The following is a 16,617-nucleotide window of genomic DNA, read 5'->3' as shown; positions in this document are numbered from 1 at the left end:
AGTCATGATATAGTGAAACTGGTTATAGTAAATTGATGTAATCTGTTTCAAAAATAATAAATTGTGAGTTTCCTGAAAAGTCATAGCTGTAATTAACACGAACTTTCAGGACTTTGATGTTGATAATTCTTGTAGTAGTGCAGGAGAAAATACTCTTTTCAGAGCAAATTCTTGTTCTTTGCATCGGTTCATTGTCAATATTGCATTACTTAGGAGGCATATGGATGCAATCACATTCCAGGACAACTTATTTGGTGTCTTATGGACTGAGGCTATTGTCTAACTATACAATCTCAGAGTACCACAGCAATAAGGTTCTGTGCTTTGCAGACTCGTGCCAATTTATGTAAATCACTCTTTCATCTGTTTAAATATGATGATCTTTTGAGTGATGAAAACAATTATGTCTGTCACAAAGTTTGAAAGATTAAAGTAATTCTGCTCCTGGCATATAAAACAGTGTTCCAGATCTAAACACAAACTTTGCCTGGTCTGTAATGTCATTGCTGGGAAGCATAAAAAGTTTTAAGCAAACATTATCACTGCAAGGAAGTATGACATATTTTTCATGTTTGACACTGGACATAAATATCCTCCCACACTGTTTAATGTGAGAACTGCATATGTGTGGCAGAGATAATAAAACATCTCAGTGAAAACAAATGAAATGAAAAAGAAGTTATGGTAAGTAGAACAGAAATAAAGCTTTGAAGTTAAAAGTCATATCTGAACATTCTATTCACAAGAGGAAAAAATCAGTATTTGATATGCAGAGTAGGTAGTCACACAGTCCGGAAGCGTTTCATGCTTTGTAGGAATGGTTATCTGTTCAGAGATACATTTTTTTAGCGGATAGAAGCAGCTTCATGAAATGCAGGTAAGAAAAATCTGGCCAGTTGTAAGATCCTCTTAAGTGCTGTTGCTCTTCTGCTGTTACTTACATGGTATTTTAACAGACAGCTGAAATTTTACAGTGCTCTTAAAAATTATTCTTGATTTCCTTACTTCACTTATTCAGCATTAAAATATTTAAAAGCTTTACAAATAAAATGCAACACAAGTGCCATAATCTGATATGTGTTTTTAAGCAGAGGAATACAACACAAGTGGGAAGACATTAACTATGTGACTTAACTTCATATACAATTTTAGAATATTTCTCTTTCTTTCTGTTAATGTTCTCCTTCAGGAAAAAAGATGTAATTTTATTGCAGAAAGTAAGAATTTTAAATAGTTCCCAGAGGTTTCTGATATTTTGGGATGTCATTACAGACAAGCTCTACCAGGTAATTGCTTTGAGTAACAAAATATAATCTGTCTTAAAAAAACCATAATATTGTCACACTATGAAAGGAAATTAGTTCCAATGTAATTTTCTTCCTAATCTTTGATTGTATTAAGATGTATAAAAGTATGTCCTGTTGACAGTAAGAGAGAAGAAAGTATTATTGTATCTTGAAAAAATGGTGCCTTGGAGTGTTCTTGACTTTCGATTTACTAGTGCTAAATGGGACTAACATCTTGCTTTATACTTCATAGACTGCTATGAGAGAAAACCAGCAATTTTGAGTGGAAATACTTTTTTCTGTAATATAACAAACTATGCAATCATCCTCCTACACTCAAAATATGTATGGGGCTCTAAACTAATAAGAGGTTGCTTTTCCAGGGTTAATGCTACTAGATGAGAAGAATAAATCACCGTGTATGAGCAGGGATAGCACAAGAACAACATCTTGGAGAGAATATTTACATACTGAGGAGCAAGTAGGAAATGATGAACAAGAAATTCAAAGCTGGCCAGCTGCAAGCTTTTATCATAGAATCATAGAATGGTTTGGGTTGGATGGGACACTAAAGATCATCTAGTTCTAACCCTGCTGCCATTGGCTGGTTGGAACAAGTAAACCAAGTGGTTCAGAGCCTCATCCAACCTGGCCTTGAACAATTCCAGGGATGGGGCAAATCAGGTTCTCTGGGCAAATTGTTCCTGTGCCTCACCAACCTTACTGTAAAGGATTTATTGTTACTATCTAATCTAAACCAACATTTTTCAGTTTAAAGCCATACCCCCATGTCCTATCACTACATATCCTCATGAGAAGTCCCTCTCCAGGTCTTAGTAGCCCTCTTTAGATACTGGACGGCTGCTGTAACGTCTCCCCAGAGTTTTCTCCAGGGTGAACAGCCCCAACTCTCAGCTCCAGCCTTCATGGCCTTCCTAATATAATTTATTTATTATTTTCTTTCCCAATGGACTACCTCAACAATCCTCTGTGGTGCACTTCAACAGGCAGATCAGGAAATGCAGATCAAAACTTCTGTTCTATACCAGAAATCCATTCGAAAGTGCACTGGACTAAGCCCAGGTACCTACTGCAGCCTGGATAAAATTATTAAGAATAAATCACTCAGCAGTTAGAAGTGGATTTGCAAACTGTTTCCCAGTTAAAAGCAGGTTTGTGGACTGTTTCCATATGGTTGCTAAGCTTGTCAGAAATATTCACTAGCTCCTGACATAATGCTGTGGTGACTAGTTTGGTCTATGACTCTGTTTTCCTATTGCATAGTTCCATAGATAGCACAGTGTTGATCTTTTATTTAGTTTACAACACACAACAGTTCTGGCAAAGCAATTAATCTAACCAATGTTTCCCAAATGTTAGGCTAGAATTCTAAGCATACGACTATTTCTCTTTTTTTGGGATTAATCTCAATAGATTACTCTGTTTGACAAATCCCTCCATCTCCACCTTGTTTGTTGCCTTGGTCACTTTCAGTATCTTGTGCATCTTTCCCAAATAACTTTGCTTTCCACTACTAATGAATTTCAAAAACTGCTCTGTCTTGACATCAGTCTACTCGCTTCCCAGACTCTGTTCTAAATTAAATAAATTCCTGTAATAGCAGAGTCTTCATCACCAAGATGCTTTATTCTTAGAGAAACGAAGAGAAGCAGCTATGCTTTTCCTATGCTAACTGCTATGATGCGTAAGACCTCTTCATTTTCACATTCCTGTTCATGAGGTAGGAGCCCAAGCGCAGATTAAAGTTTTTATATGCTTTCTGACCTGGATCCAATGAAAAAGAATTTGAAAAACAGATTTTTCAAGATTCTTCATGAATCTGTGCTATTTGTTTTTGCATTTGCTAAAATGGATAAACAATATGAAATAGTCAGGTGGTAAAATAATTAATAAATTTAATTAACATTAGTCATCTACTCCTGTGTGTCATTTACTTTCTGGTTTGTATTACTCTTCAGGGAATGCACAAGGAGACTAAGAAACACTATGGAAAACACCAATGTTTATGGGTCCTTCTAGTGAGCTGCACAGTTGCAGTAACCAAAATATTTTTTCTCCTTTTCAACATAGAGTATTTTGCATCTTTCTCATAGTCATCTAAATATTCTGATTTTTTTTGTGGGAGATAGTTTCATATCAAAAGAGGAGTTTTCTTCTATGAAATTCTGTGCAAGAACTTAATGAATTAAAGAGCATTCCAGACCACATATTAATTTCATACTTTCAAAGGCCTTTTTGCAGTTAATGGCAATTTAAATGGAAAATAATTATGAACATATTTTTAACCACCCCATACAATAATTTCAATGGAAAAACAGTAAGTGAATACCAATTTATAATAATTAGTAGCTCTCCATACTGTACGAAAACTAATATAATTTGTTGCACATTATATAATTAGATTTACTAAAGATTATTTCAACTTTGATAATAATCCAAGCCTTTTCCAAAAAGCAAAGGCATATCAAATACAACTAGTGAACCATTAAGACAGTTTACACAAGGTGTCTTTCATGTGGAGTTCATGATGTACTTGACAAAAATTATCTTTCACTACAAAAACAAGCAAGAATCATTCTTTAACATTCTGTGTACCAGAAAAGAGGGGCAGTCTTTGAGAAGGATATTAACCAACTGCTAGCATCACATATAAAGTAGCCAAACTGGGAATAGAACCCAAAGCTCCTGGCACCTAATTCCCTCCTGAAGGCACTGGGCTACATTATATCCAGTTATACAAACCAGCACTGACATCAGCAGAAGTACAGTTTATCCCCTCCAGCATTTTAGAATGTCAGTCGCCATAACACTCTCAGTGTTTTTTATTTCAACACAGCCAAGTGTTAGATTTAATTGGTATTAATTATAATTAGGAAATGTAAACACTTCAGTATAAGCAAATGAAGATTTTTTTTTCTAACAGTACGTCCAACTTCACATTGACTAGAAATTATGGGAATTGCGTGTGTGGGAAAAACCTCCATATCTATGAGTTCCAGCCTATTTTCAAGCCAGAAGTTTCAGAAAAGCATCTGAGTTTTGGATACTTGCTGTGAGCTGGCAGAAATATAACAGTCAATTTTTTCTTACATTTGCTTAAACCAGCCACAAGTCTTTTTTAAACAAACAAAACTGAAAACAGATGCTTATTGGATGCTCAGTATTATCAGCAAACTCCTAATTTCAGAGAAGCTGCTGAGTTTGCAGACACCTCTGACCTTGACATTTGTCCAACGCCTATCGTAGTGCCATAAATCAAGATGTGTTTCTCTGTTATTTTTCCCTATTTTCAGTGTGGAATTTTTTAGGATTTCCATTCTAATGCCACAGAAAGTACCACCCACCATTATAAGGATTCAAATCATTCAGGTGACTAACAGAAAAATAGAGTCAATCATTATAGAATCTGACAACCTACTGAAAATTCATCTCAGGATAAGGTAGAATAAGATGTCAAAAGATGAGAAATTAAATTACCCAAAATTAAGTGTATCTGATTAGCTACCATAAAGCATAACATTATAAAGCAAAAGAAGAACAAGGGAACATAATAAAAAGTGGACAAGTGAGTAATCCAGGTGGTTTTGCTCTTTCTAGTATACAAAAGACCTCACTAAAAAGTGTCCAATAAATATAATATATAGAACTTACTGTCCCAGGACAGCATGCAGGAATGTATCCTCTCTCTCTTTTAAAAAAAATATATACATTATTCACACATGTAAGGATAAAATTTTCTGTCACACTGACAAAGACAAATATATCTCAATTTTCACATCAAAAGGCATAAACAGGGAAAATATTTAGAAGAATATGTTTTTCTCTTTGAAATGATAATGCAGAATCAAATTGGAATTTTATCTAAAGCAGAACTAGTCTTCTTCCAAGATCAACTGGGCACTTTTATAATATTCCAAATATAAGAGTACAATAAAAAGGGTAGATCAGCATTGCAGGAGAAACCAGTTACTGGGTCGTCTTTATTTTTTAAGACTGTGTTGATATTATTTGTTATTCCTTCTGCTAGTTTTAGCTGGAGTGGAGCTAACTTTCTTCATGCACTCCTGTGGTGCTGTAGGTTGAATTTGTGATGAAAACAGGGTTGATAACACATCCATGTTTTAACTATTGCTGAACAGTTCTGCACAGTATTCAGGCCTTCTCTATTTCTAACAGTGATTTTCAGAAAGTAGGCTGAGAATTAACAAGAAGCTGGGAGGGGCCAAGCCAAATCAATCAAAGAGATAACTCATACCACATGACAACATGCTCAGAAATAAATCTAGGAAAAGAAGGAGGAAGCAGGGGAGAAGTTCAGAGTTTTGATGCTTGTCTTCCCAAGCAGTGGTTATGCATGAGAAATCCTGCTTTCCTGGTAATATGCAATCTAGAAATGTGAGCTCTAAATGGAACTTAGAAATACTGTGGCCCACAGGACTAGGGAAGTGATAAAACCAGCTGTACCTGGCACTGGCAAGGCCACACCTTGAATCCTGTGTTCAGTTTTAGGCCCCTCACACATGAAAGCATTGAGGTGATAGAGCATGTCCAGAGAAGGGCAATGGAGCTGGGGAAAGCTCTGGAGCACAAGTCCAACAAGCAGTGTCTGAGGGAGCTGGGGGTGTTAAGCCTGGGGAAAGGGAGGCTCAGGAGAGGCTTTATCACTCTCTACAGCTCCCAGAGAGCACAGTGACATGGGGGTCAGTCTCTTCTCTCAGGTAGCAAGTGATAGGACAAATGTGTCAGGGGAGGTGCAGATTTGATGTTGGGAAAAATTTCTTCACTGAAAGGGTTATCAGGTATTGAAACAGGCTACCCAGGAAAGTAGTGGGATAACTATCACTGGAAGACTTTAAAAAGGGTGTAGATGCTGTGCTTAGGGACATAGTTTAGTGATAAAACTGTCAGGCAATGTCAGGTTAATGGCTGGACTTAATAATTTTTAAGAAGTCTTTTCCAGCCTTAAGGATTGTAAGAAATGGCTGAACACCTGCTCATTGATGGGAGGAGTTGATCAAATTCCATATTTTGCATTGCTTATTCACACAGCTTTTGCTTTCCCTATTAAATTGCCTGTATTTCAATTCATTAGTTTTCTTTCATTCACCCTTCTACCCCCTCTTTGCCTCCCCATGGAGAGGCAGCAAGCAAACAGCTCTGTGGTGCTAAGCTGCCAACCAGAACAGCCCTCAAGAGATTCAGAGTGCAGTAAGAATTACAGAGTCTGTGGTACGATTGTGGAAGACACCATTTGGTTAGGGTCCTGGAAAGACCTGGGCAAAATTAATTATTACAATCCTTTGGCAAGCTATATCAAGAAACATGCTGGAGATCATAATGGTTCTGTAGAAATACAAACATATATATATATATATATATATATATATAAAAATTATATATATGCATATATATATGTAGTACTAATTCAGTCTCAATATTATCGTTAAACTGTAAGTGAAAATTTCCAATTAAATACATTAGAAAGACAATGGAACCATCCTGCAGTGACATCAAGACTTCCATTACATTTCTTTGTTTTAAAAGTTAGTTCTGTGGCAAGGAATTTGCTGTTTAAATACTGTCCAAATACACTTGCACCTAAAAAAATGTTATCAAATAAGTATAACCATTGAACTCCATGGCCTGGGAGAAGGGTAAAGGAGAATATCAGCTTACTTATCAGTACAGTTTAACGGCTACTTTTGAAACAACCTGTTTTCATTTTTTAAAGTATTTACACAAGATAGCCACATGAAACAGAGTTATTAAAAAGACATTAGGACAATCTTTATAAAAAGGATTAGGCTAGTTAAAAAAATAATTACAATAATCTGAATGATCACTAATATTCTGTCTGGATGAGCAGATTCAGATAGTTCAACTGACTTCTCAAATAGTAAATTGTTAAACTGTTCACCATTTCTATGAGAAATACAATTAAATTCTTAACAATTCTAGTACCTCTGTCAAAAATACAGAATTTGTTTACCCAAAAAGACTGCACTCCCAACAAGGAGAGGAGGGAAAGTCTCCCCCTGCATATATTTTCCACAGCTGCAGAAGCAATGGTGCTGGCAGAAGCAGATGATGGGGAGCACAGTATGGGAAACAGGAAGAAGCAGGACTGTCCTTTTCAACAGCAACCTGCAATTACATTGTCTTCAGTTGATTACCAAACTGTACCTTGGTTTTCACCCACTGTCTCTAGACTCTAACTTGGTAAAACACTTTTTTGATGCTTATTTCTGTCTCGCCAAGACAAAAATCTTTAAATATGGAAAAGACAGTTTATAAGCTCACACTAGGGGGAAAAGATGACATGTGGACTTTTTTTAAAAAAGTGTCTTTCACTTGTCTTTTTTGTCTTTGAAGGTTTATATTCCCTCTGATAAAATTGGTCTGTGATGAATATATTTTTCATTTTGCCTACAAATAATAATAAAGAACAAAGCAATAAATAACCAATGGGAAATGGGTGAGATCAAGGGAGTGATTATTTTTGACAAGTGATGTCTAAGATCTGTATAACATATATCAACATATATGAACATATATTAGGCCTATTAGGAACATAATCCCCAGGAATTTTCAGAGGAAACAGATACTTAATGCAGCTTACATTACACATAACTTTATAAGCCACTACACTATTTGGCAGTAAGTATTTTTTTTTTTTCAGATGTGGTTACCTTTCTGGAAGAATTCCTCTAATTTCTCCTTGAAGGGCTGGAGATGTTCTTCAGAAGACTCTTTGCAAACTAACTTCATCTGCTTTTCAGAGGCTATAAAAAGATGAGACACATTTATGACAGAAGTAATGTACCAGAAATAGATTTCAGCACCATAGGAGCCTACATCTAAATTAGTCACCTGAACTTACTTTAGAGGTAATAAACAAGCACTAAGGAATCCAGCAATTACATTAAAATAAAAAATACAACTAGTCTAGCTAGTATTAGTAGCTATATATATATATACTAGTATGATAAAAAAAAAAATCTGCATGCGTTTAGAGTGGAATTTGTCTTCAGTGAGGAATTTGTTCTAAAACTCCTGCAGTGTGCTAAGGCTTGCAACTAACACAGCCCACCTCACACACTAATTCTGGATGATATACATAAAGCTTTAAAGTCTGTTTCTGTGGTGAGTGAAGGATGCCTCATATCTGGATTGATTTTAATCAACCAGTGCCAGGCATCTCATACTCAACCATTTTTCCTGAAACAGATGCAGAAATTCAGCATTACTTAAGTATTCCATCCCCAGACCATGACATGAAACAGTTGAAGTATGTAAGAAAGTTAACTTACATATAAGTGCAATTTTTTTACTATTTAATCTATCTGCTATTTTAAGAACCAATTCCATGCCAATTTCTGAAAAACTTTGGGGTTTTTTGCCAATTTTAACAGGCCTAGAACTTCTAGTAAACTTAGTGCATTCCAGTGTTCCACATTAAAGATGATGGGAGGCAGAAATCAAAATGAAATTACTTTCCAACTGAAAGCATCTTTTTAGCAACTGAGTTTATGAACAACTACAAGATTTTTCTTCCACAACTTTTCACTCCCAAGAAGCAAAACTCAGATGGAAATTTATTCTAGAGTTAAACCTAAGACTTACATTTTGGCTGCATGAACTGTATTCACACCATATTGCTACCATCATTAAATAAAAAATAATGTAAAACTCTGGAAATAGAAGTTGAGCCTGTGTAATTAAAATGTCACATTATTTAAATTTGCAATGCAGTGTAAGAAGTCAATGGAAGGTTGAAAATAGATGCATATATTTTACTGTGCAAGTAGTATTGTGCTTACAATACCCTTGGACCATCAGGACATACTGAAAAGAACCACAGTTTTTCAATTAATTGAGAACAGGAACACATTTGGACATTTTTATAGAAAAATACTGAAAAATGCCCATTCCCACCTAAGAGCATATTTTAATTTTGCAACCCTCCACACAGGTTGTGTAAAATGGCCTGGGCTAGAGTCTAAGTTTATCTTTAATATACAGTCTTGTCACTGGTAGGATATGAAAAACCTTTCAAATTATTCAGAGTAAAGTTAATGGATATTTGTTTGTATACCAAATAGTAGGCAGAATGGAGTGGTGCCTTAAACATACTGGACTGAGAAAGAAAGTCCTTTATTAGCTCCTCAGTTATGTGTCTTTAATAATTTAAATTAAGCAAAAAAAAAATAAAAATCCTCAAATCAGGGAAGTTTAGATGACATCTTAGGATTTATTTTCTTATGATACATGCTGTTTACCATTAACAATTTGAACTTTCTCTGTCACAATACATTGATTGAAATGTGTGTATGCTTACTATTTATGTTTGCAGAATTAGAGATTTAAATCGAGCAAATTCTAACACTGCTTTGGAAGACAACAGATACTAGAAATTTATAAGTGGGAAAGATCTAGCAAAATAACTGAGACTGTATTGTAAGTTTCTGACTGGAAGTTGGAACAGTTAACACATAGGTTTGTGTTCTTCTTTTCATTTAGACAAATCTACAGAAAAACAAGGCAATATTTAGAAATTATTTTGGATAAACATAAAATGATGAAACTGTAGAAGTAATATAGTCCACACAGTATGTTCAGACATTTGAAATACAGTAAATGGCCATGATTCTCACAGTCATGTGAGGTTGCAACAACTGCAAACCAGTATTTATTTTATAATACTCTCACATAAATTTATATAAATCTATACAGAATTAAATTTCTATGTATATGTATTAGACTAATAAGCTTGTAGCTACGGTAGTATCTAAACACACTCTAATATACTCTAGAAAGGGATTTTCCCAAACATATGCTATTGTTAATGCATCATCTGTAGCACTGAAAGCTTCCTGGATGCTTCCTACAAGCTTAAATGACACAAGACTTTGAAAGGTTTCTCAGGTAGATCCCATGCATTCAAGTGACCAAGACTAGGATGAGCTCTTCCTAAAGTAAAAAGAAAGCACATAAAAACCACCCTCGGTAATTCTTTTTTTTTTTAAAATTGAGAATACTAACATTAACCTTAATCAGATGACAAAAACTACAGGAAAATCTGGATAAGTAGTACAAATACACAGAGCATATGGAATAAAAATCCAATTAGGATAGTGAATTCTTAAGAAGAATCCCAACACTCCTACCAAGGAGATCAATATTTGGAATGAGGGAAGAGGAACAGTAAGAAGAAAGGCACAGAAATGAAGAAAAATGGGACAAGTGACACAGAGTAAGTGAATCAGGATGCTGATTAAAACCCAAAAAATTTGATATAAAGTGAAATGAGATAGCAGTTTCAAATGCTTAAAATTATCTTGAAATAATGAAATTGAAAGAGACAGAAATCAAATAAATGCTAGTAAATTCTAATAGTTTACACTATTGTAAAGCCCGAAAAAGAGATCTTCTAGGCTGAAAAACCTTAGAACATGACCAAATTTGCTTGGGGATAGACATGGCAAGGAATGATGGAAGTGTGTTCAAAGGAATCACAAATCAGATACATGTAAAAACATATTTTGAAGAGGAAAAAGCATTTAATGATACAATTATTGTGAAGGTTTTGATAAAAATGTCAGTTGTAATGATACATATTGAAGTCAGGTGGTCTTTGTCAATGTGCTTTTGTAATGGTGGAAGTCTACCATACAACTATATGACCTACCTTAGCTCAACACAACATAATAAAAAGGTTTCTCGTAACTAGCATTCACTGAGTCTCCTGTTATATAAGGTTTTTTGTTTGGTTGGGTTTTTATTTACTTGAAACATAACATTAAAAATGTCATGCCCAACATTACATAAAAAACCCTAAAACTGGAAAGTCTAGTTCCATAAATTGCTTTGCTTTACCTTGCTAAAAATACTCTAACATGAGGAATCTTACATCTATTCTTTACACTTTGTTCTTGTATTCACTACAGTACAAAACCTTTCCTCTTTGAAAGAAAATTACTTCAACAAGTTTTTATTAGAATGATTTCAAGGTAAAAATCCTTCTTTTAAATACACACTGAAAAGCTACTGTCTGAAAATATGTCTTTCCAAAATTCTGATGAATCTGAGGGAATTCTGAGGAAGCTGACAGCTGTCACACCATACATACATGTCTCCTCTCACCATCTTATTCCAAAATAATCATTTTGGAAAATAAAAAACCTGCTTCAGCATTAGTGAGTTCAAACAGATCCAAATTCTCCACTAATGTAATAAACTTTTGGTTCTTTTCCTGGGTATGAGCTGTATGTTAGTGAAATTGAATGTAGTATGCCATTTTGAAAATTGTTTATTTCTAAATGAGCTATTGCAAAAACAAAAAAAAAAAGGAAAATACAAGTGTGCAAAAGTATTTGAAAGCCATTACAAATTGTTGGATGTACATCATGCTTCACCCACTACAAATCTTGGCCACAGAAATGGAAAGCATTAGCAAAACATTAAAACAAAGCTGGAAACTGCTGATTATCAGTTTGCCACTGTCTTCAGATTTAATGCAGTACTTGGCTCAAAAAGTTCCTTAAAAATCCCCAATATAAGTGAAAATATTTACAAAATAGAATGTCTCTCACTTAATGCCTATTGGGCAATAGTCTTAAAACTCCACAGACACTTGTAAATCTGTCAAAAGAATCATGGACCATAAACAAACTTTCATGTAAAGAGCATTTCTGTGTCAATCAGACACAATTTGGAATTTTTTAAGCACCATTTTTAAAGTAAATGCAAAACAAGAAATAGTTTGAAGTTGATAACAGTAAATTACTAACTATTTACTCACCAGAACCCACCAATAGCATTTACAGGGATCAGCCTGACAGCAAAATCAAGTATCAACACCATGAATTCCTATAAACCTGTCACTGACACTATACCCCATGAGTTATGCCTTTGTGAAAGCTGCTAAAGCTCCCCTGCTCCTGTCTGTTCAGATATGGCAGGTTATACTGCCAGGCTTACTCTTTTCTTTTGTTACAAAGGAGGCATACCTTTGACAGAAGGATTACTGTTTGATAATTCTTTCTTAAAGTTCTTACCTTTTATGTTTCAAAGAGAATTTGAAATCATACCGCAAATGAATTCGGTATAATGCCAAATAACCCCATATTTCTGTATGAGAGAACCCATGACCTTTTACAGTGCAGAAACCTGTTATGCTACTTGGATCTATATGCCCAAATAAAAACTTAATAAACCTGTGATAAAATTAGTAAATTTATATTATTCAACAAGTGCTACATAATTTTCTCCTGATTTAGTTCCTTTGGTTTTGCTTTATTAATTTTGTTGCTTGGAAACAACTTTGCAAGCTAAACAAATCATTCCTGGCATGTTTACCCATTGCACACTGCAGCAGGATCTGGTTATGGTCTCCCGTTACTACGTGCACTTAGGTACCTACTTACTCAAACCGTTCACATGATATTCATTCAATGCATTTTATGTATAAACTTGCATGTAAATTTTCTTCTCAGATAGAATTTTAAATAATGTACAGAAGGGAAGAGACTCATCTTGATTCCGTGGGAGCATGGTAAGAATTTTAACAACTTCCAAATGCAAGAGGCTATGCTGCTATTGACTCAGGGAAGGTTCAGGGACAGTATTTTATTTGCCCTTTTTGACACATATTGATAATCAGTACACGTCAATAACAGAACGCACAAATGTTCAAGCACTACCACCGAAGCCAGAGTGGGGCTAACTAATACAGAAGCCTTTGAACAAAGCAGAGATGGAAATGCTATGAAGTGGGGTGGAAGTTTTCTGAGACAAAGCTATCCGAGAAAAATGTAAAAGGGCATCAGACTTTGGTAGCACTCTTCTCAAGCTCAGTTTTTATTGCCTTAAATAAAGGTCAACAATTTAATGCAAAAAGTGTTAACACACATAAAACTAAATACATCATTCTAACCTATTAATTGCTTGTATAACTACTGTGCTGTGAAGATATTTTCAGCTAATTTAAAAGAATGTGCTTTTATATAGTTATTTTCTTCACATATAGTAATTCCTTCTTAAAAAAATATTTCAGAGGATAAATAAAAAGTCTAGTCTTTTTGTAAAGCACATTTTCTAGTGACACACAAAAAAAAAATCTGTTTAGGTGCTCTAGCTGTCATGTATAAATGAGATAGAAAAAAACATGTCAGTGGTACGTCCTAAGATGAGGAAAGTGAAATAACTGAATATGTGGCACACAAAACACTCTGTATTCTTGACAATTCTCACATGTTTGATCAGGTATTCTACCTTTGCATTTTGAGGGGGTTTTGTTTGTTAATTATAAGTTCATCAACATTTTTGAACTTTTAGTTAGTGATGGCATAGAGAGGAACTTTCAGGCCTATATTAGTTTCAACTAACCAAAACCAAAATCTTTTAGCTCCTTGTTTAGTGAAAGGACATCAACATTTTATACAAATAATTTAAAAACCTTTCTGCTAAAATTGTTTTCCAAGAATACATTTAGCAAAATGAACGAAGACTGCTAGAAAAACTAAATATTTTTCACACCATAGCAACATATCTGAGTCTCTGCTTAATGTACTCCTTCTGAAATGGTAGTTTATATTCAGGGCACCCTTCAGCAGAGAAGTACACTGCAAGGGACTGAACACTACATATAAATGATTATAATGACTAAAGCATCATAATTTTCCAGTCAAGTCTTTGAAAGATTCCTTTAAGTGATTCCAACACACATTATTAGTAGAAAATTTTTGTTAAGTGTCAAGATCCAGATATACAGAACTCCACACATCATTAAGATCTGTCAAGAGTGTAGAACTGTGCGCTACAAAATCTGCTGGGAAACTGGAACATTTCCCTTTGCTTTGAACAGTACAAAAAAAAGAGTATTTTGAAACTAAAGAGTCTTGTCTGGGTAATTGAGAGGGAGACAACATTTTTAAGAAGCAGGAATAATATTTTCATCAGATGAGCAAAGATTTTTACTGTGCTAAGAACAAAAGGGACCTTCCAAACATTCAAACATTTTATCACTTATTGTACTGAATAAGGGATCAGACATAACAGAATTGGGCAATGGCTGAAACTTTAAGAAGCCAGAGAAGTGATTTCTTCCTTTCCTCTCTTTTGCTGGATCTCTGATTTTTTGTGCAAGACAGATCATAAATTTGGAACTAATTAATTCTTCTACCAAGCTGGTAGAAGTTTGATTCAACTGGAGCATTCAGCTTAGATTTAAATCATGTGAAATCATAAACTACCTATAATATTAGCAGGAACACTTCCCAAAGTGCTAATTATCCGCACTATTACTAATTTGTACCCCATGGTCTTAACTAATGCGCTTTCAATCTTTGATACATGACTGTCTCAATTCTAGCACAGATCTGTCCTGTCTTTTACTGCATATTTCCACCAGAGGAAAAGCTCATGAGGTCCATAAATATGAAGTCATCATTCCTCCCAACACCAGTATTTAACACTCTCCAAACTACATAATTGATTATCCATCATACACATTGATAGGGACAGTATTCCTCTTGTTCCCAGATGTACACTACCTGCTCCCAGATGTATCCTTCATAGCTACATAACTATTGCTTAACATACACACATGCATTTATTTATTTAAAAGGGCACACAAAAAAGTGCACAGAAAATCCTAAGTGCGGCATTTCCCAGATTAATTTTAGAATCTTAACATTTGCAGAATGATTTTTAACAAGAAATTTCTGAGAATTCTTTAGCCAAAGGAAAAAAATACATAAAAAAAAATTAACAGCATGCCATTGTTTAACCAACTGAAAGCTTTCTCTCTGTGCCTTTGTGCACGCATGCAGACATCTGCTTTCAGGGAATAAACTCTTCAAAAACATGATTGCTTTTCTCCTCTATTATATATCTGAATATTTAAACCATTCCATACTATCCTTTTTTTATCAAAACCTAAAAAATCTAATGAAATTTTAAGAAATGATCCACTTAGAAAAATCTATACCAAATGTATTCACACATGAACATTACCAGTGGAAAAATGCAAAAAAGTTAGTTTTATTGTAAAATAAAATCCAATGCACATACAGAAAATGCCTGTCCTGGATCTTTCTAAATCAAAACAAACTGAAACATCTCATCCTACTGAGGCAAGAGATTATTCAAAAAGTGGTCAGAAAACTCACAGAATGAAAAAAGTTGCCAAGTCTTGCAAAAAAACCCCCTTTTCCTGTACAAAGCCATCTTTTGCTCTTTTCCTTACATCACTTTGCATTGCCTCAAAATACATAATGTAAATACTGGACTGTGCAAAAAGAGTGAAACCACACACAAAACAAAATGCCTATTTTATGCTATGAGCTAGAGAAATAACATATGCACCTATTTGGCTCCTCACATTCTACCACCTAGTTCGAATTTCTACTTGCTTGCACCTCCAAAATTTTAAAGAACATATAACTAACATAAAGAAAATTAAAGTGTCCTCTAAATTATCATACAACTTCTCTGCTCCTGCTGGGAAGATTTTTTGACATGTATGTTAGTCAAACATTTAAGCCCCTCTTTTAAATTGACTTAAAACATTTAGTTTAAATTAAACTACGGCTTCAGTTGGCTGAAAATATTTTAGAAGAGCGTGTTTGATACTTTTTGGAATACTATCCTCCTGTAATGAATAAGCAATCATCTTCTATCAAGACAAAGCTATCAACCCTACAAATTATTTAGAAAGCTAATACTCAAAACGGATATATTCATTAGAATTTTCTTGATGTGAGCCAGTAAGCTTACTGTCTATCACAGCAAATCAAACATCAGTCAAAACTCCGTAACACTATAATCCTCACACTATTGATTATTACTGTATCATGATTATATTAAAACTCCAGCCCACAGAACAGCCTTTACCAAAGTAATGTATGTCAGCAGCTGTGGCCTGCCCCAGCCCAGGGCCGGGAGCCACGGCAGAGCCCAGCCTGGGCTGGGGCTGGGGAAAGCCCCTCGGGCTCCGTTCCCCACCCAGGAGCTGCTGGAGTCCGGCTCAGACCCGTCCTCCCACCCCAGGCTGCACAGGTCTGGGCAGGGGAACGGGCCAGCCACACCACAGCTCCGATACCTTTCAAAGCTGGAAACAAAGAGATGAGCAATTCCCGGGTTTGGGTTTAAAACGTGGTATTCACAAAGGTGATCATAATTTTCAGTGGTCCAAAATGCTGTCAGTCTCAAAACTGGCTAGCTATTGGTCCGATCTCAAGCAGAAAAGAAACTCCCAGCAGCCTCTCTCAGAGGAGTCACTTCCATGGATATTTCTCACTTTTTTCCT

At 35.1% G+C, this 16,617-nt stretch overlaps 1 protein-coding gene across 6 annotated transcripts in view; it reads right to left on the bottom strand.

The window, feature by feature from the left end:
• The window catches only part of FMN1 (formin 1), a 177,923-nt gene that overhangs the window by 31,063 nt on the left and 130,243 nt on the right, over positions 1–16,617 (bottom strand). For all 6 annotated transcript variants that reach the window (XM_033515062.1, XM_033515064.1, XM_033515063.1 and 3 more), the window contains one exon: positions 7,997–8,089. In XM_033515062.1, the coding sequence (XP_033370953.1) occupies positions 7,997–8,089 (93 nt within the window). The remainder of the gene's footprint in view (positions 1–7,996; positions 8,090–16,617) is intronic.

The sequence above is a fragment of the Parus major genome, chromosome 5 (genome assembly GCF_001522545.3).
Source record: "Parus major isolate Abel chromosome 5, Parus_major1.1, whole genome shotgun sequence".
Classification (NCBI taxonomy): domain Eukaryota; kingdom Metazoa; phylum Chordata; class Aves; order Passeriformes; family Paridae; genus Parus; species Parus major.
The sequence above is the reverse complement of the archived record's forward strand: the minus strand, read 5'-3'. Positions and strand labels throughout refer to the sequence as shown.